Source organism: Lissotriton helveticus, chromosome 10 (assembly GCF_964261635.1).
Source record: "Lissotriton helveticus chromosome 10, aLisHel1.1, whole genome shotgun sequence".
Taxonomy (NCBI): Eukaryota; Metazoa; Chordata; class Amphibia; order Caudata; family Salamandridae; genus Lissotriton; species Lissotriton helveticus.
In genome coordinates, this window is record NC_136071.1 from 738,083,000 (window position 1) to 738,109,873 (window position 26,874).

Genomic DNA, 26,874 nt, shown 5'->3' on the forward strand with positions numbered 1-26,874 from the left:
GTGATGCACAAATGATAACTATACACAGAAAACCAATTTCAACACATTATTATTTGAGTGCTGTTAGAAATGGGGGTCTCTAGTTGGCAGAGGTTGGTGCCTTTTTTCCAAATACGGACCCTTGCTTCTAGCCAGGGTAAGGGGGATACACACTTTAGATGTCCCCTGATCACCCCCTTGGTAGCTTGGCACAAGCAGACAGGCTTATCCCAAAGGCAATGTGTAAAGTATTTGTACCAGCACTCACAGTAACACAGTGAAAACACCACACATGGGCACCACACTAGTTTAGAAAAATAAAATATCTTTATCTAAATTTAACCAGACCAAAACGACAATAATCCAACATGCACAGTTAAAAATATGACTTTCAAAAGGTTTCAGGAACTTGTACCATAGAAAACTATGGGTGCGTGACTTTTACACAAAGTACCTGTAGTTGCGTCAAAATTCACCAGGCCAAACGGCCGCAAAGTGAAAAAGCGTTGAAAACAAAGAGATGCGTCAGTTCCTGAGACCTTGGGAAGTCGATGTGACAGTTCTGCTGCACGCAGGAGAAGTGATGCATTGAATCCGGTCTGTAGGGGGAAGTGAAAATTGCTAACTCTGATTTCTTATTTAGGGGTAGAATATATTTGTGAAGGCTGTGATTCAGGATATAGTGTTGTTAATGGCATATGAATATTATCCTGAGAAGACAGAGGCAAAATAGAGGTCTGAGAATGGGTTCTGGTGGTTCGCCATAGCACCAATATAGGATGTGTTGCAATAAGGTACTCTGTAGTTCTGGAGGACAATAATCTGACTATAGCTGTGCTTTTAATGCCCATGAATGTTCCTCATGGTCAGCATGAGAAGTTGGCTATTGATATTTAGGTGCAGTTTAACATTTTGCTGTTAATTCTATTCTGTTATGCTTATCAACTAACAAAATGGTTTGTAGTGATGTTTGTAATGCACCCTCCAACTGTGTCCATTATTAAGTTGTTTTGGAAACTTTTCAGTTGCTAATTGTATCTTCCTAGTCTTGTTAGCCCACCTCTTATATGATTCAGAGGTAATGACTTCATTGAACATACAAATCATGTAGTGTTGTGGTTGTAAAGAATGACCCCATACTCAGTAATATGGGGACTCTTTTAGTTCTTGTTAAGGGAATGAAAGATAGTTTGGAATGTGTGTCCATCACAGATTTGTCTCTGGGGTAAGCATCATAATGCATTGATGTCAAATTATACCATGTAGGAAAAAGAGGACATGGTCTGTGCTCATCATATGTCTTGCAGTGGGTAGCACAATGCCAGGAAATGGGGCCAAGTCTTCTGTGTTCTATATAGGTACTTCTATAAAGGCTATGTTGGCTGATATGTTGAAGAGACCCTACAGAGATTTGGTCTTCCCAAGATTATTGGAATTGTTGGTAAAGGAATGATGAGACCGATGATGGTAGGTGGATACCAGAAAGTTGGTTATTAATGTAAGAAGGGAGTACCCTGACAAACTAGATAATGACACCCTGGTTAGACTAAAAGACAGTTATTAGAGAGTCTCTGTCTATTCCCCCCTTAGTTGTGGTACATGAAGCATGCAATTATCTGTGTTAAGCAATCAGTAGCAATAATTTTAAAGTCAATAAATCCACACAACAAAATTATGAAACCCTATTTACAAAAATTAAAGTAAAAAGACACCAAAACAAACAAAATGTAATCAGGGAAACTGAGATCATTTTTTTTAATTGTAAGATAAAAGTGCCTTGAAAAAAGTCAAATGCCCATAAAAATATCAGTTTGTAGTTCAGCTGGAACTAGGCTCGATTTCAGGCTGCCTGTGAGAGAGCGAAGATTGAGAAAGGCAAACATGTCACACTGGTCCACATTTTCACTGTGGTACTTAGTCTTCTTTTTGGTTCTCAAAGTCTTCCACAAGGGCAAGGTCCAAGGCTGAAGCCGGTGAGGGCCAATACATCATTATCGAAGTCCAGCTAAAGAGTGGTGTCTTTAGCACCAAAAGCTCTGAGTTGGTCAGAACTGGATCTCGTAGCCACTGATGTCGATTCGCTGCTGGGATAGATTTGCTGCCTCACTCTTGTCCAAAGTTCAACTTCTAGATTTAGTCACTTTTTTGGTTTTATAAATCCATCAGTGGTGCAAGACTGAAAGCTGGACCTGGGGAGGGATCCATTAAGCCAGATACCTTTCTGATGAGGGCACACTGAACTCAATTTCAATACAGCAAAAAGGCTATGAGTTGTAAAAAGCGTTTTTTTCTTTCCAACAAAGGCTCCCTGGGTAAGTCCCGGCACCTTGTCCAAGTCCTGTGGAGGAGGAAAATTACTCAGTTCTACGTTCCCCCAACTCCTAGGCAAGGTCTGCCATCAGGTCCTCTGTGCAGACTTTTAGGCACCAGGTTTCTCTCCAGCCAGGGTGCCTCTGTGGTCCATTTAACTCTCTTAAAGTCAGGAGTCAGTCTGATTTTTTTGTCACTGGAGCACACGAACAGGAGACCAACCACTTGATCTTTGGTAAGCAGTTTCAATCCCTGGGTGCCAGCAGTTTTCAGATAGAGATGTTTTTTCTTTAGGATGTTTTTTCCTAGGTCTGGGGAGGTTTCGAGGTGGTGGTGGTGAGGTGCCAGTCTTATCCTGTGCACTAGATATTATTGGAGAACTTCCTGCACCCAATCCTAGCTACTCTCTCATATTATGTCAGCCTCCTCTTTCAACAGTTTCTCTATGGTTTACTGCAAAAATTCCCAGCAACCTAAATTCACCAAGGATCGCTAGCTCTCCCATACCATCCCATATCCTTTCCTCTTTCAGGGTCTAACCCGGGTTTCCCTCCTGTTGGGCTTAAGCCAGATAGTTTAGGCTGACCGTGGGAATGAGTGTCCCCTATAACCACATTTGGCATCACCAAGTCACACGGAAAAGTGCTCAGGCAGTCCTTAGTAACTGTTTCTGGCCACCGTACAGATGGCTAATTCAAGTTAAAGTTTTAAATTGTTGAAAACACCCCTGTCTTCCAGGGTACAGTGCCAAGTCATTTTCCTTGGGGAGCAAGATTGTTAACTCCCAGGCACAAATGTGTATTTAGCGTTTGGAATAGAGCTGATATGCATACTTGATCAAAACCAGCCATCTCATGGACTCTTACATAACGCCACTTTCCAGCTAAAGCTATTGAAAATCTACTTTTACTACTGAATTTAAACTTAGCATAAAATAACTTTTAATAATTTTTCGAGCATTCTTTGTGCAGATAAAATTATGAGGATTTTTATCCAATCTTGTACTATTCTTGGCCAAGTTAGCCTTTTCTACATAGTGATGTTATGTTTCATAGAGGTACGCTACTATAGGCCCGGGTAACATCATACCCTTTCACCTACATCACCTCAATCAATCAATCAATCAAGGTATTTATAGAGCGTGCTATAAACCCGTGAGGGTCTCAAGGCGCTGGGGAGGGGGTGGCTGCTACTGATCGAAGAGCCAGGTCTTGAGAAGTCTTCTGAAGGTGAGCAGGTCTTAGGTCTGTCGTAGGTTGTTGGGGAGGGTGTTCCAGGTCTTGGCAGCGAGGTGGGAGAAGGATCTGCCAACGCCGGTTGTGTTCCGGATCCGTGGGACCGTGGCGAGGGCGAGGCTGGCTAAGCGGAGGCTGCGGGTGGGGGTGTAGAAGCTGAGTCATCCGTTGAGGTATGCTGGTCCGGTGTTGTGTAGGGCTTTGTGTGCGTAGATGAGGAGTTTGAAGGTTATCCTCTTGTTGATGGGGAGCCACTGTAGGTCTCTCAGGTGGGGGGTGATGTGGTTGCGTTGGGGGATGTCGAGGACCAGTCGTGCCAAGGCGTTCTGGATGCGTTGCAGCCGTCTCAGGAGCTTGGTTGTTGTTCCTGCGTAGAGGGCGTTCCGGTAGTCCAGCCTGCTGGTGACGAGGGCCTGGGTGATGGTTTTTCTCGTTTCGGAGGGGATCCACTTGAAGATCCTGCGGAGCATTTGGAGGGCGTTGAAGCAGGATGTGCAGACGGCGTTGACCTGCTTGGTCATGGAGAGGGTGAAGTCGAGGATGACCCCCAGGTTGCGTGCGTGGTTGGTAGGTGCTGGGGCTGTTTCCATCGAGGTAGGCCACCAGGAGTCGTCCCAGGCTGAGGGGGTGGAGCCGAGGATGAGGACCACCATCTTGTCATAATTCAGCTTCAGCCTGCTGTCCTTCATCCATTCCCCTACACTACACAGTAATAAGCCTTTTAGGATTGAACATTTACCTAGTTCTAGTCCTTGGCGCAGAAGGAGAGTTTCCCTGAACAATGGCGTTCTATGACTTCATCTTTAGACTGATACAGTATGAATGAATATTCATAAGGGTTCTTGGAAAATAGGCTGGGGCTACACCACCTTACTACACCACCTTCCTCCTCATATCTACGTACAAGGTTCATCCCATACGTCATCCTCATGCCCAACAGTGGCTAATACAAGAAACAAGGGGCAAAGGAACCTTAGATACTTTCGGTATAAATACAGCACCTCTTACTAGTGTTAGCTAGAGGGAACCAAGACTTCCAGGCCGACACACTGACCAGAGACGCAGAGGCTCCTGCATGCAGATGCTCCAGCTGACAGTGATCTAAACATCCCTTGCGGAGTGTCCACCTCGAGACCAGGACGGGGTCCTACATTCTCTCACTCTTCAGGTAATGCGGTTAGATTAAACCTAGAGGGATTCTTGGCTCTACACCTACTCACATGCTAGGTTCACTTAGGTACATCTAGATTGGCATCATAGGAGTACTCACGCTTTCTTTTATCATGCATTTTATATCCATGTATGTATTCATGACTATTACAAAATGGTAGAACTGTACTATCCTTTTACATTCTCTGTACTGCTGATCACATATGTCTGCTACTGTCTAACTGTTGTCACAGCACATATATTTTACAATAGAAGAACAACTATGCAATAAATACTTATTGTAACATGCCCAACTGTTTCTTCTGTGTAACTCTCTGAGAGAAACTAAGTGAGCACGAGTGACTGATTGAAAGGTAGTACATTGTTTCCACGATCCTGAGGGATCAGGGTAGTCATGTTCTGAGGTTGCCAGAAACTATTCTTTCCCCAATAAGAGGAGATTATAGTGACACTGTGAGCTAGTTAATGCAAACAGGCTAACATATTCGGTGGGGGTGCTCAGAGTTAGTCTGCCACCAATCCTACAGCATATGTTATCCAAACGCGCAGGTCCTGTATGAGTACTATAGGCACTACACTACAGTGAAACAGCTTTTCGACCCTCAGTCATTGCAAGGGCATACTATTCCCAAAACATATTATGTCACATTTTACATTTCAGTCACCCAGCCCAGAGGACTAACAGGGCACACTTTTTAAGTAATTTACTTATAATATACAAATTGGTCTTCTTACATGCGAAAGTCACTTTTCCCTGCCATTGGTGTAGCCCCGCTAGAGCACAACAATAGAGATTTTTGTCATATATATGGGTGGTGCAAATACACCCAAAAAGTCCACATATGACATTTAACCTCAGTGCCACTGCAGCAATTTCTGCATGTATATACAGTGGCCTTACTGGAAAGTTAAATACACCAATTAGGTGAAACAAATTATATAGCAGTACCATTTTAGTCGCAGGTACATACATAGTGGCACTGGCTGGAAGTGTCAGAGTACACAAAGTCCTAATACTACAACAAGCATTGGAAATACAAATAGGTCTAACTTTTAAAGTGCCTCTTCAGTCAGTTCTGGGTTTAGGCATTAAATATGTCATCGTACATGGACTTTGTCACTCATGTTAGCACGCGTGCCCATTCATCCACCCATTTACTCATTCATTCATTCATCCACTCACAAAACCACAATAAACTCACACTCAAACTTAATAAAATATGCAAGATAAATTAATGAAAAAGGTAGAAAAAGAAAACATGCTGCCAGGCGAACATGGTAGGCACATGCTCGGAGAGCAATTGGAATGAAACATAGCAGCAAGTGGTTGCCTTACAATGGTATTGTACATGATGTTTTATGGTTTTGAACTCTGAACAAAACCATTCAATGAATTTAGCCTGATCGACAGGCTGTGGCATCGTGGGATTCAGTCCACTGCAGATTAAATGCATGGCAAGCAACCTCTCTGGGAGATGTACTATAATCTAAAAATAAAGAAAATAAAAAGATGCAAAAGAAACAAACAAGAGGAAAAAAAGGAAGACTGTATGCCTAGTGCACATGTCCACGCACTGAAGCGCACTCATGTCGGGTGCATATGCATGTGATCAGAAAAATATCATCACTCACAGGCAGGGCAACTAGAATTATGTGATTTAGTGGCTGCGTCATTTTCCACATAATAATGTAATTGGTGCATTTGACACATAATCCATCATTTCCTGCTGTGCTTGTTTCCAGCTCTTACAGATCAAAGTTACTAGAAACGCAGTGACATGTTGAGGCGGATATTACAACTTTGGTGTTACTCTACAAGGTGTGATTTTCTACCCACTGGTGCCACGGGTGAACGCGGTTGAATGCACTAGCAATGAATGTGAAAGACAAATTATTGTAGCCCTGCAAAACACTATTCAATGTGTAATTGACATAAAAGCATTGGTTTTGGGTTTCTAACAATTCCATAAAGGGATCTGGGGCACCATTGAAACAGTCAGTAACAAACCTAATGTCATTGTTCACTGTATAAGAAATAAACAAATGTCCCTAGGGCCCAGGGTGGGGGAAAGAGCTGGCAGCTGATTTCAAGATCCACTAGTCTTCAATAGTATCAACTTTTCAAATTTTACAAAACAAGTAGAACATTTCTGACAATAACATTTTGTGTAAAAAACATTTCATTTAATATCTCATCAACAAACAAATACAATGTATTTAAGTGCCATTACGAATAAAAAAAATTATTTAAAAACTGTGATGTTTCACAGTGACATTTCTTTAAAAGAATTTTTGTACACAAGATCACATAAAAGAACCTCCTTTTGTTTATATTGTTCACTGTATCACATACACTGTACTAAGAAGAATGAACACTTTTAAGTTAAAAATATTTATTGCTATAGGAAAATGTTGTTTTTCAGTATATCTATAATAACTACACAGAATGCTATAAAAATAGCAAGAAGGCATGTTATAAATAATGAGAATAAAACAAACATTTCTAGCACTGTAAAATTGCCATTGAAATAACATCTAGACTATTCGGATACTAGGGTAAATAGCGATCCTGGACAAGGAACTACACCAAGGAAAAAACTTGAGAAAAGAAGAATAAGGAATAAAAAATTAAACAAATCGGCCTATGTAGATACTACTGATCAGGGAAGTAACCCAGAGCCAATCAATACACGAAAAAACCTTAAACCTAAAAAATTAAAGGAAATAACACTGGCTCAAGAAAGTGGAGAGGATTCAACTGGGGATATCTCTCAATACGAAGGAACAGATGAAGTATCCGAGCCATCCCTGAAAGATATACTAAGCTCCATAAAGAAACTTCATAAAGATGTTAAGACAGACACTCAAAAGCATCAAATAGCCATTCAAAAGCTGCAAGGTGCAGTTAACAAAGTGGGAAGCACCTGTCTAGCGATATCAGAAAGGATGGTGTCAGTTGAAACACGAACTGACCATCTTGAGAAGGATGTTACTTATCTACAAAAACAGGAAAAAACACAAGAAGGAATTATACAGGACTTGTTGGTAAAGATTGAGGACCAGGAGAATAGATCGAGGAGAAACAACCTGCGCTTCCTGGGTCTTCCGGAAGGAGTCGAAGGTAATGATCCAAGGGGGTATGTAATTAAACTTCTCAAATCAGCTCTCCCTGAATTGCAAAACTGGGAATTGGAGAGAGAGGTTCAACAAGCCCATCGCTTCCCCCTTACCCAACCCAAACATTCGCAGAACCACTCTAAATATCCAAGGGCAATGTTGGTGTTTTTTGGACATTTTTTACTCCGAGACACTATCTACGACATAGCTCGTCCTACAAGCAAGAGAGAATTCAATGGTACCGTATTTTTTATAAGACCTGACTTCGCCCATGCAACTGTTGAGAGGAGTTGGAGGTTGAGGCAGTTATTTACTCCCTTTGAGCAGATAGGCGCAAAAGTATTTTTACAGAACCCAGCCCGACTGAAAATAGTTTTCAGGGGATCAACCCGCAGCTTCACCAGCGAAATACAGGCCGAAAATTACCTTAAAGAAATCTCAAAGATAGCAAAAAAGTGACATTAATAATGCTCAAGACATTTTATTTTCCTGGTAAGTTGCAGAACGGACCATAAGTATTATATAAGCATGGTGCTGTGATTAATGTGAAGAGAACAATATTAATCTCTAACTAAACAGGGTTTTTTTTTTTGGACTATTGACAACTGGAGTTAAGCTCTCGTTTTCATAGATTTTTTCCTCTAAGTAACTATACTTCCAATGCGGGGCAGGGGGGGGTGCACGAAGGCGCCCTGACCAAACGGACGCCCACACCTGGATCCTACTGGATCAAGGATGCCTCCAAGGGAGGTAAAGGGGGGGGAAAGAGGGGGGGGAAAGGGGGGGGGGAGACCAGGTCCAAAGGGGTTTTAGTGGGGGTAGGAGATACACGCAGAAAAATATAAGGAAAGAAATTATTGGGGGGAAGCTCCTTTATAGAACGCAATTTAGAAAACAATCATGGTGTAATAATAAACAACTGGTATGGCTAAATTAAAAATACTATCAATGAATATATGTGGCCTCAACGATGTAAAGAAAAGACAGAAAGTGGCAGAGCGACTCAAGCTCTCATCTGCAAACATTATTTGTTTGCAAGAAACACATATCGAAGGGGCATAAAAGCATCTACTTCAAACACTTGGATACCGACTCATCTCCGCCACCACACAAGGATCACGTACTAAGGGGGTGGCAATCTTAGCAAAAGGGGCAGGGCTGCAGTTTTCAAGATCAGTCGCGGATAAATCGGGACGATATGTTATAGCAGAGTGTGGATATAATAACGGGAAGAATAAATTAACACTCTGCACCATTTATGGAAACATTAGTGACGATCCGGACGTGCTGATCAGGGTCTCAGATGAACTTGTGCATTGGCCCCTCCCGGTGATAGTGTGTGGGGATCTAAATATCCACTTACCTTGCGATTGGTCTATGGGTCCAGAGTTTAAATTTTGTGGGAGGAAGCATAAAGTTTTTCAAGCATTAAAAGATATGTGTAGTTTGCATGGTTTAGTCGACGGATGGATAGTAAAACATCCAGGGGATCCTGGGTACACCTATTTTTCTCACCCGCATTCAAAACACGTAAGGTTAGATTATATGCTTATGTCTAACGCATTGAAATCAGGATGCCATATAGAAAAACTGCCAAGAATCCTTTCGGATCATAATCCACTAGTACTTAGCCTTACGTATGACATAGATAAACCTTCACAAAACACATGGACGTTTGAAAAGGCACTGCTGTACAACGAAGGATATTGTCAACATATGAGAAAATGGATCCCGGTCTTCCTGTCTGAAAATATAGGGTCGGCAACAGTGGATGTAGTGTGGGATACTCTGAAAGCCTGTATTAGGGGCGAAACCATGCGCTTTTCTCTCCAGCTTAATAAAGAAAGGAGGCTAAAAATGACAGCTCTTGAACAGAATCTATGTAATGCTGAGGAAGATCTGATTAAAGCAATACATGAAGGCAGGGAAGTAGATTCCGCTATAAGTAGGGTAGCAATCGCAAAGAACTATATCTCAGAAGTTGTAATTGAAAAGGCTATTGCGAGGGCAAACTCTCAAAAAGAGAAAACGTATGAGCTAAGCGAAAGGGTAGGTCACCAATTAGCTGTCCGAACCAGGGAAGAATCATCAAGCACTTTAATAAAAGAAATCATTGATCCAGGAGTTGGCCTGAGAGTAGAACCTTCTGATATTAGAACAGCTTTCCAGAATTTCTATCAGAATTTATATCATGAAACTGATAATATGGGTCGCAATCCCGATTTATATTTGGGTCTAATTATCAAAGATCAGCTGGATACAGATGATCGAGATTTACTAGATGGTCCCATACAGTGGGAAGAAATTCTATTATCAATGAATTCTATGCCTAATGGTAAGGCAACGGGCCTGGACGGAATACCTACAGAATTTTATGTAAAATTTGCACTACAAATCAGGGAGATTGTATCAGAACTCTTTAAATCCATTGGGCAAGCGGGGAACCCACCGAGGTCATGGTCATTAGCCAAAATAGTAGTTTTTCCGAAAAAAAATAAAAACCAACAGGAAATGGGATCTTACCGACCAATTACTCTGATAAACGGGGATTCCAAAATGTATTCTAAAATATTAGCATCACGGCTGGCACCCTTGATTCATAAAATAGTCTCTGAGAGGCAACACGGGTTCGTGCCAGGAAGGTCTACTATTGACCATGTACAAAGAGTTATTTCTCTCTTTGACTACACGGGAACTACAGGAGACCCTATGGCACTCATCTTGCTAGATGCGGAAAAGGCGTTTGATAGGGTCTCCTGGAAGTTCCTGTGGGCGGCAATGGCAAACTGCGGTATTGGTGAAAAATTTATAATTGCTATTAAACAGCTGTATGTAAACCCTAGAGCCAGCGTCTTGATCAACGGGACTTTGTCAGAAAATTTCATTATTACTAGGGGGACTAGACAAGGATGCCCTTGCTCACCCCTTTTATTTGCTATTTATATAGATACATTCATCCGGAGGTTGGAAAATAATGCATTTATTCCTCCCATCTTAGTACATGATATGGGTACAAAATGCTTAGGATATGCTGATGACATCGCCATTGTTACAGGGGACCCTATAAATGCCATAAGTATAATAGAAACAGAAGCACTACTCTTTGGTGAAGCCTCTGGGTACAAACTGAATGCTAGTAAGACACAGATTGTGTTGAACAGTAAGATCATGATGAATGATTCTAGGGTAACTGAAAAGGCAACATATCTGGGGGTCAGTATCTGTGCTGCTATAGAGCTCATCGTCAGCATCAATATAGATCCACTTATACAACGGACCAAGAAAGCGCTGACCAGACTGAACAATCACCATTTAACTATTGGTGGTCGAACTAATGTAGTCAAGATGCTGTTTTTACCTAAATTTCTGTATTTTTTTCAGGCTATTTGTTTAGAATTTTCCCCACTGGTGTTCAAAAATATAGATACACTGTTTTCTAGATTTGTCTGGGAATATAATCGACCACGCAGGGCATTGCGGTGGCTCACTAACACAAGAGAACGTGGAGGCTGGGCTCTTCCCAACTTCAAGCTATACTACTGGGCCACAGTATTAAGGTATAGCTTGAGTCTTATAACTGGCAACCGAGGAAGCGGTAATATATCAACCCCACAAGAACTTATTCTGGGAGAAGGGGCCGCTGGATGTCTATGGCGTCATGTTAATGACGGGTATTTTAAAAAAGTCAAATTTAAGACTATCAATAATGTTATCAAAGTCTGGGGGAATGTCAAGAAGCTATTAGGAATAGGTCGCTACTCCTATTATACTCCCGTGAATCTGAACTCAGATCTTCCTGAGATTTTCCACAACAATTATATAAAGAAATGGAATGATCTGGGGATTACCCAATTTGGCTGTTTTTTACGCCTAATGGATTCAAATCATTTGCCGAATTAAAGTTAGAATTCAATATTCCTAATAGGGATTTTTTCAAATATCTCCAAGTGAGAGATTTTCTTCTAAAGAAAGGGGGTGGCCGGATTAAATTTCAACCGTGTTCTTTTATAAGAAACTTACATAGGGAAATACCCTTAAAAATTGGTGAGATCTATGGGGCTATGAATGCATTGTTACCAGATGATATGAATAAACATATAATGGCATGGCAGACCAAACTTGGATTATCTAACCAAAGTTTGGCATATTCATATGAAATGTCACTCTCTTACCTTATGTCTATAAGGCTTCAAGCACAATATTATAAGACCTTTTTTTCATTGTATTATACCCCATCTAAATTAGCTAAGTGGGGAACTGGGAAAGGCACAACCTGTCCACGCTGCTCACTCCCCGCGGCAGATATCTTTCATATGTTTGCCTCCTGTGACTCGCTAACTAATCTAATCGCTGAAATATCAAGTTTTCTCACAGGGATAGCGCATTATGAGGTAAACATCACAACATCAGAAATCATGCTGGGGGTATCAAACAACGAAAGGCCAAAACAATTACATGGGTTAATTTTTGTTGCGATGGGGGTGCTTCGTTTGTGTGTGGCATCAGCCTGGCTTGATCCAATACCTCCGTCATATATACAATGGAGGGCCAGACTGCTGGCGACATGTAGTCTTGAAATTGCCATCTATAGAAACAAAGGGTATAATACTCGTAGAAGAGGGATGAAGATCTGGGGTCCCCTACTTGACTGGATTGAAGAAAATAACTAGAGAGAATAATAGGAGATATTAGAAACAGGAATATGATGAGATTCTATGAGATCCTCTTCCTCTCACCTTCCCATGTTTATATACTACTCTCTTTTCTTTTTCCTTTCTTGTTTCTATATTTGTACACATTTCCTTGTTTTAGAAAAAGTACTGCGTTTTGATCTGTATCCGCTTATGTTTGAATGTATAATTACCTCTTGGTCTCCTGGGGGGAGGTGGGTGGGGGGTTGGGCCAAATGTATGTAAAATTATTAAAAATCTGCAATAAAGATTGTTTAAAAAAAAAAAAAGAAATAACATCTAGAACCTGACCTCGTAATGTCTACTTCTTATGTGCTATACTAAGACAGGATTGAAGGAAGAGAACTTGCAGACTAGAGTTTCTTAGCGAGAAGAGACACACTGCATAAAGGCTCTCTTTGTCAGTGGAAGCTCAAAGCCAGTGTTCCTCATGAAAGGGAAATACACGCTGTGGTAGCAGTCAGTCAGTCTTCCACCAAGACTCAGCTTTAGGCGAGATGTAGCATCTGCAAAGTGTGTCGGCAGTAGGTGAGGTGGTCTCTGGCAGCTCAGCTGATACTCAGGGTGAAGGACCTCTCTAGACAAGTGGTTGTCCTTATATACTAAAGTTTATCAGAAATTGGAATTTCTAATATAAGTTCAAGAATGTCTGACATAGATTATGTGCATCAAAGTATGTCTCCTGGATGTTTCCTTATGAACATATAAGGTAAAATTATGTCAATTCAGTCTACACTGTTTTGGTTATGTCTGTTTGCATTCTTAACCTGGACATTGGGAAAGTAAACCCGACAACTGTTGCATTGATGGTTGTATCTGTGCCATCAACTGAATGGCTTGACACTTTCACAGTTCTTAGAAATATAAGGGCAGACAACATCTGTGTCTAAAAACAAGGATGACAATGATTCTGCATGAATGGGGAAAGATGGTGACTTCCATTGTTTGATAGGAAAAAATGGCGACCTCCATTATTCAAGATGGAGTCGAATCCCATACAAGATGGAGTCAGACCTTAGGGGCTTTTCTTCAATGTGCTGCTGTGCAGTGGCAGCCCTTTGCAAAGATTGACTGGTTACCTTTCTGTTATTTATTGCGGTACTTTGGTGTCAAGCTGTACTATTGAGGTAAAACCTTCACCCAGATAATGTTAACACGAATAAAAAAAAGACATAATATGGAGCCAATATGCATAATTTAGTTAACAATGCCATATAATTTGATTCTCCCTGCTGCATAATTCAGTCGCTCTGCTCATAGAGTAAGAAAGACAATGTTTGAAATGACTGACCCAGATAAATGGGGGGGTTTACAAACGTTGATATACCATGGTATTTCCCATAGGAAACTTTGCTCACTCTGATAAAGAAAATAACTGCTTAATGGAATTAAACCTGATTTGTCAGAAAGTTTGAACTTCATTCAGAAAGTGTGTTTTTTGTGATTTGGTGTGAATCGGTTCAGCAGTTACTGAGAAATTTGCATTTAAAGAGGTGCTTAAGGTGGGCATGAAGGGGTTAAAAAGTTAAGTGTATTCTGGACATTTGTTCCAGCAGGAGTATGTCTGTACAGAAAATTTGAAAATAGTGCCTTATGATTGACTGAAGGAGGTTTTTCTTCTATCTGCGTTTTGGTTCTGTGGGATCAGCCCCGTGTACAGGGGGAATAAGCAATCTGATTAGCTGGCCGCAACTTTGAAGAAAATTTATTTATTTTAGTTATTTATAGAGTTTTATATAGCGCGAACAAGATCCCGAAGGATATCAGAGCGCTTTAAAATAGGCAGGAAGAAAGGACAAGGGGGTAGTATGAACATCAATTGGGAAACAAACAAAAAAAAAGGAAGATAATACAGTAAACAGGTGTACGCATGTGGGATAAGAAAAAAAAAGCAAAAGAGAAGATCCATTATAGTTGGAGGTTCCATTATGATAAAATGTTGCAGCTTCCATTAAAGGACTCGGGCACTTGGTCCCCATGTCCTGAATGCTTTTTAGAAAGGGCATAAGGGGAGAGGGACCCCCTGATACTTATGGGAGAGACCCAGAATGATAATATAGAATGAAAAATTGGGCCACATACCTTGGTACTCGCACGGACCCAGCGTGGACCTCCAGTGAGAAGCCACGCTGCTACTGCCACTGTACAAGCTTCCACCCTATAGTACAGGAACACCATGCAAGCTTCCTCTGGGAAGCTTGCACTGCACTGTGGTACTATGGGTGGATGCTTGTGTTATGGTTACTGTAGGAGTAGTGTGGTCCCCCCCAAACAAAGTTTAAACAAGGAGAAATAAATGCAGGTAGGACACTTGTCGTGGGAGGCCATGCCCTATGGTCAGCACTTCCTGCACATGGCTGGTGGCAGTGAGAGACACCTGTGACGTGATTGGATGGCCGCAGCAAGGTTGGATGTAGGGGCTGGCTGGAGGCAAGGCTTTTCAGCTCACACCACAGCAGAAGATTGGACGGCTGTGGCGTTGTTGAGTGCTAGAACCCAGGAACTTTAGCCAATCACCTGCTACTCATGGCCGAAGGCCATGTGCACAGGGGTGTTGGACAGCTGGGATGTGTAAGATGCATTGCCTGGCCTCTGGCCAGGTCATATGGCCAACCGTTCTCTGCGCATGGCAGAAGGCTGTGTACAGTGTGGCGATGGCCAGCCATGGTGAGATTGGATATAAGGCCTGAAGCTAGCCCTGCAGCCAACCCCCTGTTCTGCAGTGCCGGGGACATTAGACAATTGATTAAGTTTTCTATTTTGTAATTTTTGCCACTGTTATATGTCCAATACATAATGACATACATTGCAGTTGTCACATTTGTAAAAACCCTCAAGTCTAGTTTTTAGCCAGAGAATTTTCTTTGGATTAGCGAGTGGTTGGAAGAATCCATAGCATAGTTTGTCTCTCAAGGTAGTGCTGCTTCTGTAGGCTATGCTAGGTTTACCCGGTATGGTGCTTGACTATATATACACCTGGTCACAGAACTGCACACTGTCTTTTGAGGAGTCTTCGATAACATCTGGTCGCAGTAGTATATTACTGTTTCTGTCTACAAACCATCTGCACTGTAAATACAGCTAAAGGCACTGAACTTATTTGAAAACAAGGGTCTATTGAGGACTTGAAATATAGACTAAACGTATGCTCCATGTGGACTTTTAATGAGTTACTAAGGTGTGCTCTGGACCCTCTTATAATTACATTGCATGTGGCATCCATCTGCCCTCTGATTCGTTCCCCATATGTAGCTGGAGTATGGCCTAACGAGAAACAATTCACTTATGGTTCTTCATTATTTTATTTTGTGTTCTCTTTAGCAGTGCCTTACATTCCATTGGATGTGCAGTCAAAATAACCCACTGCTAACAAGTGTAAAGTTGTGAAAGGTTCCTATAGGGTTTCTGTATTTGAAGTAACTCAACATGCTACACCTGTGGCCAAATTCCTACCACAAATCACATGCTAATGTACAGAACTTTTGACCACAAACTGGATGCACAGCACATCTGTCAAGTCACCCACATTTGGTCGATGTTGCACTCTATTATAAATATTCAATATATTATGCATTTTTTATGTTTTTATTACAATATCCTGACTTACAAGTAAGCATTTCAGACCTTTCCTAAAGATTCTAGCAAGAATGATTACACCCCTAGTATTTGCACAGAGGGGATAATCAACACCAAACTCTTTGTCTACAAAGGTAATCAGTGAAATTTCATGTAATAAAAAGCATGTCTGCAGGCTTAATATGGTACAATACCAACACACCCTTAAATACTTATTGGTTTTAAAATATGTGCTTCATAATAAATAAATAAGGCCCATTTCCACTGTTGTAACTGTTATAAAAACAGATCAAAACGATGGCCTCCTACATACAGTTTTCCAGTGAACAAAAGATGTTAGGCCAAAAAGGCCTAAAATCTTTAGCACCTGCTTGTCACCATAACCAACTCAGACCTACTCTTTTCGGTATAGGCTTTCCACAAGGTAAAGATCTGGTACACATTACTAAAATTACAAATATTTACAAAATTACAGTTGTCAAAATTATATAAAATCTCTATAAAGAGGGCATAAAAAGGATTATCACATTCTACATTTTCTGTCCCCAGGGATTATTTGAGTAGGTCACCAACACCAAAACCCTTGCCTACAATGATAATCTGTGAGATTCCATTTAACAAAATACCTGCCTACAGGCTTTGACCACAGTGTAACAAACATCCACAATTAAGGGGCTTTTGCCTTTAATGCAGGCCATTAATAACCTGGCTCAAGCAGCTGGATAAATAAAATATCTCAGCTGTTTGAAGGGTAAGCACTCCTTCTGTGGAAGCACACAGCTTTTAACAAATCAAAAGCTATATTCAGGTGAACGAACATCTGGTCAGAGCTACATCCCCTCTCTGTAGGTCTCCTGAAAGCTAATTTTGTGATCACATAAGGTCTAACGACAGCTGCACTGTTAACCTAGACTTAAAATTAGTGTGCAGAAAACCTGGGGACCACACAGAAAAGGTGGCTTTGTTATAGTTGTGAAACAAGGTCTGACTGCTTAAGTTAAATAGATAAGTTACAGAAGAGTCCTGTCATTAGTGACGAGTGTGTTGGCGTGTATGGAATGTGGTGAATCGAAAAGTGACAGCTCTGACAAAGGCGTGAGTGATGGTTCTAGGACTCTGAAATCTGATTACAGTATTGAAGTGGTATTGGCTGAAGGACATGATTGTTCAGAGAGTGAGAGAATGTTGAGTCCTATCCCACTGGCTTGGTAGACCGCACAGTGTTATGTATTATTCATTGTCACAACCCGTTGTCTGCAACTGTTGGCGCAGGGAGGCAACTGGTGCTAGGAGAGGGTTGCAAGTGTACATGCTGCTGTGGGCACCTAAGGATTAATTACTTTGCCATGTACTTGCTCTTGTGATACCACTCTCTTCATTTTAGCAAATCTCTAGATCAAAATATAATTTAATAGATAACCTTTTAAGTGTTTTGGAGAAGATAAAAAACAGCTTACGGATGAATAAAATACACTGGGTGTTAGTGGTGCAGGAGTTCTGTATTGACCAGTTGACTGCTATTCCCTTCATTCTCTGTATTATCTGGTGTGTTCCTTCGCGTTTTATTGCAGACTCAGGTAGTGCAATAGCACATTTCTCCCCATAAAATAATCTGTGTCATGCTCTACAAATCTAGTTTCCACCTATCATTATGATTCAATTCAATTATTTGTGGACCATCAACATATTTTTACTTTTGATAGACGTAATATTTAGCTCTTTTTGGCAAACTGTTGCAAAACAATTCAAATATATCCCACACAAATTTAGTAAATGTTCACACAACAGTACAAAAGAAGACAGGGGGAGGAACTTTTGAATACAGCTGTACAAGGCAGCCCCATTTCTACTAAAATAAAATGCACAGCTCATTTTGAAGGAATCACACACATTTTGTTTAAAGTTGGGGTGTCTTACAATCAGCTGTGATTTCGTAGGGGGAGTTAAGGCGCGCATCTCCGCACGGTGACGTGCTCACGTACAGATGGAATAGGACGTTCTCCTTCAGCCTGTAGCTCCCTTCTTTTAAACGGACAAAGATGGACCTCTCCCAGTCTTCCTGCCGCTTGCTGCAACATAAAGAGATTACAGAGCTTAATATTTTTAAATCACAATGCAACATGACAATATTGTATGCTTTAGAAGTAAAATTTGGTCAAAGAACGCAGAATCGACTCTGGTGTGCACAAAGTACAGCCCTTTGTCCTAGATTTACAGGTTCCCATAAAATGTTTGCGGATGGCTGCCATGTTGAAGAAAAGTCCCTGTCACCATTTCATTTGTATCTTATATAAATACATAAGATGGCAAAAATCACCTTGGTAAATTGACCACTTTGCCTTTTGGATGTTTGGCAATCCGAACATTCCATACCTGCACTCGAAGCACCATGCATAAAATGTGAAACGTGGCTCCCCATGTTCCATAATAGGAAGCAACGTGTCACACATGACTTTAAGCCTTGTGCCAGCACGGATTGGTTGCATGCGTCAGAAACATCTCTCTATCTGCTCATACGTGAGATCAGAGAGGCAGCTGCTTAGTCTTTTTGGCAAGACAGGTTTGTCTCCATTTGCCTTCCAGTTAATAGCCTGTGGGATTTCCCTAAACTCCCTCCAAAATGTTTCTCCCAGCGGTGAAACAGAGACAACGGTTTGACCTGCTGCTCTGTGTCACTTCTGCCCTCTATCCAGCGCATGCGTCAGCTTGGAGAGTTCGTTCAGGGGCCGCTGCACAAAGTGCTTTCTTTTACGTAATTAAAGTGCAGAGTCTCCGTTATGCAAATTGCAATCATGGACAATCGGCCACGTATGCAAACACTGATGTGCGCACCTTCTTTTGCACAAGTGCAGCTGCGTTTCCCTTTTCATGCCTGCTTATATATTTCTGCAAATGTGCACTTGTTTTTGTTTGTGATGACAGAGATGTGCATATAACATTTTCTATCAGTTGTTGCCTGCTTTATTAAGTTGTGTCTGACTGAAAATATGGCCAAAACGTTTTTTTCGACATATTCTAAGTTAGGCACCATTTCATAAAACGTGTACTAACTGCTGAAAAATGTAACGTGGATCTGCACTAATCACAAAAGTGTGCAGATGCGCACTCTAAGGATTATGCATAAAAAAGACAAAAAGTGTTGCTGCATGCGGTCAAAAGGAGGCACTCAAATCCATGTTTGCACAGGTGCACGTTTTTCATGATAGGACTCCTGGTGTTGTGAATGCTAAAAGCAATTGCTTTTTAGATATGACATTTGCCAAGCCCTTTTGATATTTTGAAAATTATAGTAATGCATAATGTAGTTACGAATTGGGGCTTTCAGTCAGCCCTCTTCATCCATTAGTCTGCTTTGTCATTCAAATGTTTGTGCCTCCCATTACAGCAGGTAGCATAGGGCAATGGGTGACCCATGTCCATTGCTGCCAAGGTTTCAGATTGCTTATGTGTGAAATTTTCATAAATTCATTGTAATTATGAGTGACATTCAATGACTATGAGTGACACTTTCTTATGAGCAAAATGAAGCAATAAAGATGTGGAAAACATATGAAATTTGCATTGTGTTTCCCCATGGGTTATCGCTCAAAGCTTGATTCACTACCCTGCCCATGTGACAGGGTGAGTGGTCAATCAACCCAGCATTTTTTGTTTTTCAGCAAATTTTACATGAAATATATTAAGTGGCTTCTTCTCCCATTCTTCACTAAGGGTAGGCCTATTAGCTTGGCCTCTGCCTATTCATATATGCTTGCCTTAGAAAACGAAGAGTTGGTCTTTGGCTTAAGCACATTCCTGAGAATTGCTACCAGGGCACGCAAGTCAATGCTTATGGATTTAACAATGTACAGGCAGTTCCTAATTAACAAATGGATTGGTTTATACACCAGCAACCTATTTATGATGAATCTTTGTTTTAAATTGCCATCTAAAAAATCTCATGTTATTGTGTTCAAACAACAGTAATTCTTGCTATTATATATTGCTAAATTTTCTCTTTTTAATTATTGTTGCACTTTTATGGATACATTGTTTATCCAAATAAAGTTTGTGAACTGAACTGAGTGACATTCAATGACTATGAGTGACACTTTCTTTCGAGCAAAATGAAGCAATAAAGATGTGGAAAACATATAAATATCAGAATTTACACCCATTTGAGCAACAATAGACTCTAAGAAGACTCTAAGAAGATCTTAAAACTTCTGAAAAGCAACAAAAATTGGAAGGGCACTGTGGGACCCAACTGTACCAAACAGGATGTTAGAGGCCTCTTCACTAATGACTGAGTGCAAAGTCACAAGAGAAGTGATCTTTGAGGTGCTGGGATCCTGAACTAGCATGTTCCTGGTGCCTTAACTGAACTTTAGGCCAAAGATTTTGCCAACTAGCTGCCGTATTATACAAGAGCTCCAGGGGCGCAACAGGTGTTAGCCCCTGCTTTGTGTACCCCCGGGGCACTTTGGTATTACAGCAGGGGCAGCAGACGCTTGTGCTTCCCCTTCTGTCATACTGATAGAGCTGGTGCACATAAAGCGCCAGCGCTATCATCAGAGGGTATTCCCTCATGTGCATGGGGGCGTGCCCCATGCAAATGATGGAATCCTTTTGCCTCTGCTCAAGCACCATATTACAGACGCGGGCCCAGAGGCAAAGAAGCTGACCGCGCGGGCACTGATGGTGCCTACCTAAAAGATGGGGCTCCGTAAGTGCGCCCTCTGATTGTAGCCTTCTAGAGGGGGGAAACGGGGTTCCATGGACCCCCCAGACATCCCCTTGCAGGCAGGTGCAGACACTCACTGCATCCGCCTGCAAGAGGATCTCTTCCCCTCTTAAAGGCGCAGGCAGGTTGCTGCCTGCACTATGAAACACAGAGCTGCTGCTTCAAAGCCGCTCTATTTTTCACATGAATGCGCTGTCCCCAGGGCAGCGCGAGTTTGCGGCTGCCTTTGGAGCAGGACATTCGTTATAATACCTTTTAAAAGGTGCACCCAGTGCAATGAAGGAAAAAGAGCTGAATGTATAATACGGCCCTAGAACTGCAGCAATAATTCTAATGCCATGATGACCAGGGTTGTGGCTAAAATTAAGTGTTTCCATCTGGCATGAGATAGTTGCATGGACCAGGATGAGATTTGCACCTCTGTACAGTGCAGTGGATCAAGGACACCGATCTTGCTTCATGTTGTTGGGGTATAATCTTTCCAGTTCTGGGACTTCCTTTTACACATGCCAATCACAGATGTAGAGTGTGTTACAAAAAATAAGGCAGACATACAATAATCATTATAAGACACAATGTGATAGCGTGAACATGTAATAACAATCTACAGGCAGAAGATATCTTTGTAAACAGTTAGGGCCTCATCATATAACCTAGCTGGAACGTAGAAAGTGATACAAATTAATGTTAAGAAGTGAGTTTGCAAATCTCATATTTTTTACAGTGCTATGGCTCTGCTGGAAGCCAGTTCGGGTGTCTCAGTACTTAACAGATGAGATTCCTCTTTTCTGTGTTAGAGGTATGTCTGGCTATTGCATTGTTGATAGCTTTTAGGGCTCAAAACCTTGATAGGGGTGCCTGTGAGCAGAGCATTTGTGTAGTAAGGCCTGGAAGGAAAAAACACCTTTACTGTGATCTCAAAGTCTTTTGCTGGGATAAGGATTTTAGTTTACAGGGTGCGTATTTGCCATTGTGCATTTTTGTCTTCAGCCATGGACGTCAATTAGAGGTTGCCGGAGGTAAAAAAAAATCATTTGGTATGCAATAGGTCTCGCATTCACACAAATTTAAGCCATTGGCACTGTAAATAAAAATGCCTTTTATTTATGTTTTAAAAACGAAAATAAAAATAAAAGACATTATTATATGGAATGTCAAAAGCTCAAACACGCGTAAATGCGAGACCAATTGCATTGCAAATGCTTGTTTTAGTTTGTGTGTTGGAGGAGACATAATTCTGAGCGCTCAGGACCAAGTACTTCCAGGGTAAGAGTTTCCTGTATTATGGGACAATCTTGTACGCTTCCCAATGAAACTCCAAATAAAGTTTTGAACCCACCTCGGCGATCGCACCTCCTTCCCACTGTCCTGGGCAGCCTCCCCTCCCACTTTGGAGCAGCTGCGGTGAGTTTAGACGCTTTTATGGCGTCCCTCATCATGTACCCTCATTGCGGTTCATCCCACTCTTCTTTTCGAGGATGCTGCCTTAAGAGCTCGGTGCAAAGGCAATAAAACTGCAGGCCTGTTTACTAGCCCCCCGGCCCGACCCAGGCCCGGCCCTCGGTGCTAACCTGCCTCCCCTGCTCTCAGCCCTCCCTCTCTCTGGGGTATTGCGCCACCCACCCCCCTGGGAGGAAATGCCTGCTCTGGTTTGCAGGAAATGCAAGGGGCACAAAACTTCTCTGCACCCCGCCCCATAACAAAGCCCAGCCCTGGGAGAAGTGGTCTGTCCCCACCAGTTGGTGGGAGATACATGACGCAGGGTGAGTCTTGCATCAGCAGATCCTTTGTTGGATTGCACCTGATTCTTCCTGTGGGTTGGGAAGGCAGATAATGAAGGGGGGGCGGTGCTCACAAGAGGCATCTGAGACGCTGGACAAGACAGAGGCCCGCTACAGAACACTTACTGCACCTACTTTAAAATTAATGGTCTCTGGAATACCACACGTCAGGCTGTCGAGCTGGGGCAGGATAAGTCACTGTGCCAGACCTCTGTCCTTCTGCGCTGCCCGAGCAGCTTGTCAGAGCCCCTGACGTTTCTAGGTGTTCCTGCCGGCCAGGCTGCCTCTGCAAAAGTACCCTCTCCCGCACAGATCATCGTGGACAAGGAGGTGCTCTCCACTTCCCCTGTCCCCTCATTCCACGTACACAAGGGTGCAACACACACATTGCTGTTAATACACACCCGCTTCACACAACAAACCAGCATCATGTTTGTCATACAATGGGCACTCCCCCTCCGTTGTCAGTCTGAGAGGCCAAAGAAAGAATAGATACAGAACCTCAACTCCGCCCTCCGGAGGTGAGATTCCGACCAGTGTGAGGAGCAGATATACCGGCTTCAACCCCACTCTTCTCACTGTCACACAGCACAACATACCTCGATGCACGCATATGTTGGTATTTGTGCAGCCTATTTTAGCTGATGGTAGAACACACCAATGTAAACAGGGGTTTGGGGAAAACTCGAGCTTTTAAAATGCCTCCTATGCAGCGTGCCTGGCTGTCTCTGGGGACCCAGCTGATAACCTGTGAAAATCATATGCTTCAATTAGCCAGAACTGGTTTGAACTGGATCCAGGACCCCTAACACAAGAAGAACAAAGACTTTTGGGGTATAAAAGTAAGAGCTGAACCCCCTGTAAAATCAGACTACTTTGTGATCAAGAGGAACCTCTGCCAAAAAGAACAGCTGAAGAAGACTGAGGAGAAGTTCTGCCCTTGATGTGTGCTCTGGGGCTGGCCTGTAGTTTGCTGATTTAACTGAGGAGAGGACAAGGGACTTTGATGTGTGCTGTGTCCCTCCTGCTTGCTAAGGACTTTGCTGTGTGCTGTGTTCAGAAGTTAAAGAGTCTCCAAGGGCCTGAGGAGAGCTGGCTTCCTGTTACTGAAACACAGGGTCATGAAGTTTCAAAGATTCCCAGAGGCGCTATGTGCATGCGCTTGTATCCAGCTGGTGTGCTACGTGGAGCCTGTGTTGCTGGGAAGGGCTTTTTCTTCATGTTCTACAAAGCACTGTGTGTCCATTTCAATGCCGCCGGCCAGTAAGCCTGAAAGCGCTGGGCGTGCCTGCCGGCCCATGACCCGAGGAAGGCGCTGTCTGCCAATTTCACCACCGCCGTCCCGGGAACCTGAAAGCGCTGTGTGCCTGCCGGCCCGTGACCAGAGAGAAGTTCTGTGTACCTGTGATTCACTGCTGCCTGTGCGGGAGCCTTGGGAACACTGTGCTGATTTCCCCGCTGACGTCAGAGAGGAGCCACGCTGGGATTGGTGCCAGCGCGGGATGTTGCCAGGCAACGAGGGGCTCGTCATCCAGAGGACCCGCACTGAATCCAAGGAAGCGTGAGGCATCCCGACCCCATACCTGCGACCACCTGCTGAGGGCGAAGGAAGGAGAGAGACCGCGCCTCCCCATGTAACCGCTCAAAGCAGTCCAGAGAGCATGTTGTGTTACCGTCTAGGGCGGGGTTCAGGCCACCGAGAGAGCTCTCTCGGCCTCCGGGATTAGCTGAGTAAGTCAGGGGAGCGTGAGGGCCCATACTTACCCCTGGTGGAGCGGCAGTACCAGGGTCTGTGCCCCAAGACGATCTGGGTCTCCTGAGAGTATATCTGGGGCATATTTCTTTCAATCACTGACAATTAAGTCAGCACTGCAACTAACTGCACAAGGGGTTTTACCCAGCTGAGAGCTCCCCTTTTCTTTAACACGCATTGGAGCTTGCGTTCTTTACAAATATTCAAGGGGCACCTTTATTTTACAACTGTGGCTTATCTGAGCTTGTGTTGTTTACAAGTATTCAAGGGGCACCTTTATTTTACCACTGCTGCTCATCGGAGCTGGTGTTGTTTACAAGTATTCAAGGGGCACCTTTATTTTACCACTGCTGCTCATCGGAGCTGGTGTTGTTTACAAGTATTCAAGGGGCACCTTTATTTTACCACTGCTGCTCATCGGAGCTGGTGTTGTTTACAAGTATTCAAGGGCCACCTTTATTTTACAACTGCAGCTTATCGGAGCTTGTGTTGTCTACGAGTTACAACTACTGCTCACAGAGTCCATTACCAACCGGGGGAAGTCTGTGGGAGTCCTGCGCTAGTGATTCATATCTGAGGGCTAGGAGGGATACAGTTCCTGCACTTTATAGTCCTGAGACTGAACTGGTGATCCCACAAAGTTTGCCTAAAGACTTACAGAACCTGCAAGTTTATTTCCTTTCTCTTACAAAGAACACTGTCAGAAAACATTGCAAAGAAGAACTAATGGTATATGTGGAATTTTTGTTGTTTTGGTCTTGCCTGAAAATTAGATAAAGATATTTATATTTTTATAAATAACCTGTTTGGTGTCCATTTGTGGTGTTTCACTGTGTTAGTGTGGGTGTTGGTGCAACTACTTTAAACATTGCCTTGGGGATAAGCCTGTCTGCTTGTGCCAAGCTACCAAGGGAGTGAGCAGGGGTTATCTACAGTGTGTTTCCACCTTACCCTAACTAAAAGCAAGGGTCCCTATTTGGTCAAAGGTACCTACCTCTGCAAACTAGAGACCCCCAGTTCTAACATAAATTAAATATGCCAGTTAAGAATAGGCCAGTGTTGCCATTTTTTTAACGCGTGAGCACACACACAGTTGCACTGGCTAGCAGTGGTATAGTGCACAGAGTACTAAGGCCAACAAAAACGAGATCAGAAAAATATGGAGGAGTAAGACAAAAAATTGGGGGGAAGACCACTGTAAGGCTGACAGGTCTAACAGTGTTTAACACACAAACATCTGCATGCTATGATACATACTGTATGTTTTACCCTTGTTAAATGTTGGCAGGTTTGACTTGCCGAAATTTAACGCAGGTTGAGGCATTTAACACATGCGTTAAATACAACCAAACTCGTAATTCCAGGCCATGTGAAAACAGGAGTTTACACAGGGGTCAAAATACACGGACCATCTCGTAATCAGGCCCTATGCAGGACGGAAACAAAGAAGAGGCAGGTAGAGGACCAACTACACAGGTTCCACAGACAAGTGAAGCAGGAAAGAGTACCAAGCCTCATGAGTGTAGAGGCCAGTACCTAGACGATCAATGCCTGTACCACATTGAACTCTACCAGTATCATTGAACTGAGGGGTACACTGGTGTAACAAGCAAAAACATAATTGGACCAGAATAAGGAACAGTGGATCAACCCACAGTGACACAAGATCTCAAACTAGAACTAATGTAAACCATTGCAGTATATAGAGCAACCAAAAGCAGATCCATTCTGATGAAACCAGATTAATTAAACTGTGGAGAATACAGTGCACTTGAGAAAGGGAACATCCATAGAGGTGATACACTCAAACACAGACCTACACTGAGACATAAATTCAGAACTAACAGTTTCTTCCTCAGGCAGGAATGACCACAGTTTCGCCCCACAAGCTTTGCCACAAGAGTATCTCATCTTAATCCTATTGTCACTAATCACGGATGGGCTACAACAATAATTTAGAGAAGCTGCTATGTTGAATGAATGGAAATGAGTCTCATTAAAAATGCTTGGCGTATATGAATCCATCATAATTTAATTTATTATGAAAATATATCATTACAGGCATTTGGACTATCAACTTAATACAAACATTATCATCTCACTAGTACAAATTGGGGGTGTATTCCAAGTCATTCATATATCTCTGCTTTGCAGGATACTGGTTTACATTTGCTAAGTGAAAATGTGACTTGTTAGTCATGATTGTCAGTGGTAAACAGTTTAAAACATGTTTTGATGTTGACGCCGTGTTGGGCCATACAAATTATTCATTACCAACCTACATAATTCAAAGACCACCAATAGCCATATTGAGTGCACTTTAAGACAAACATTATTATGTTTATGATGTGGGCATATTTAACATTGTCAGTGGTTTAAGGGCAGATGACACAATCTCTCTGGTAAGTGCAGCACTGTCCTAACCAAAATAAAGCACAGGCACCGTCCACCCACAAAATATACCAAAATATTGTTGGCAATTATATGCACCATACCTGTCTGATTTCCCGTGACTTAAGCATGACCACCTGCTATCTCT

At 42.4% G+C, this 26,874-nt stretch overlaps 1 protein-coding gene across 1 annotated transcript in view; it reads right to left on the minus strand.

The window, feature by feature from the left end:
• The window catches only part of ADARB2 (adenosine deaminase RNA specific B2 (inactive)), a 564,845-nt gene that overhangs the window by 255,329 nt on the left and 282,642 nt on the right, over positions 1-26,874 (minus strand). Inside the window, exon 6 of the mRNA XM_078662777.1 lies at positions 17,996-18,147. Coding sequence (XP_078518903.1) covers positions 17,996-18,147 — 152 coding nt within the window. The remainder of the gene's footprint in view (positions 1-17,995; positions 18,148-26,874) is intronic.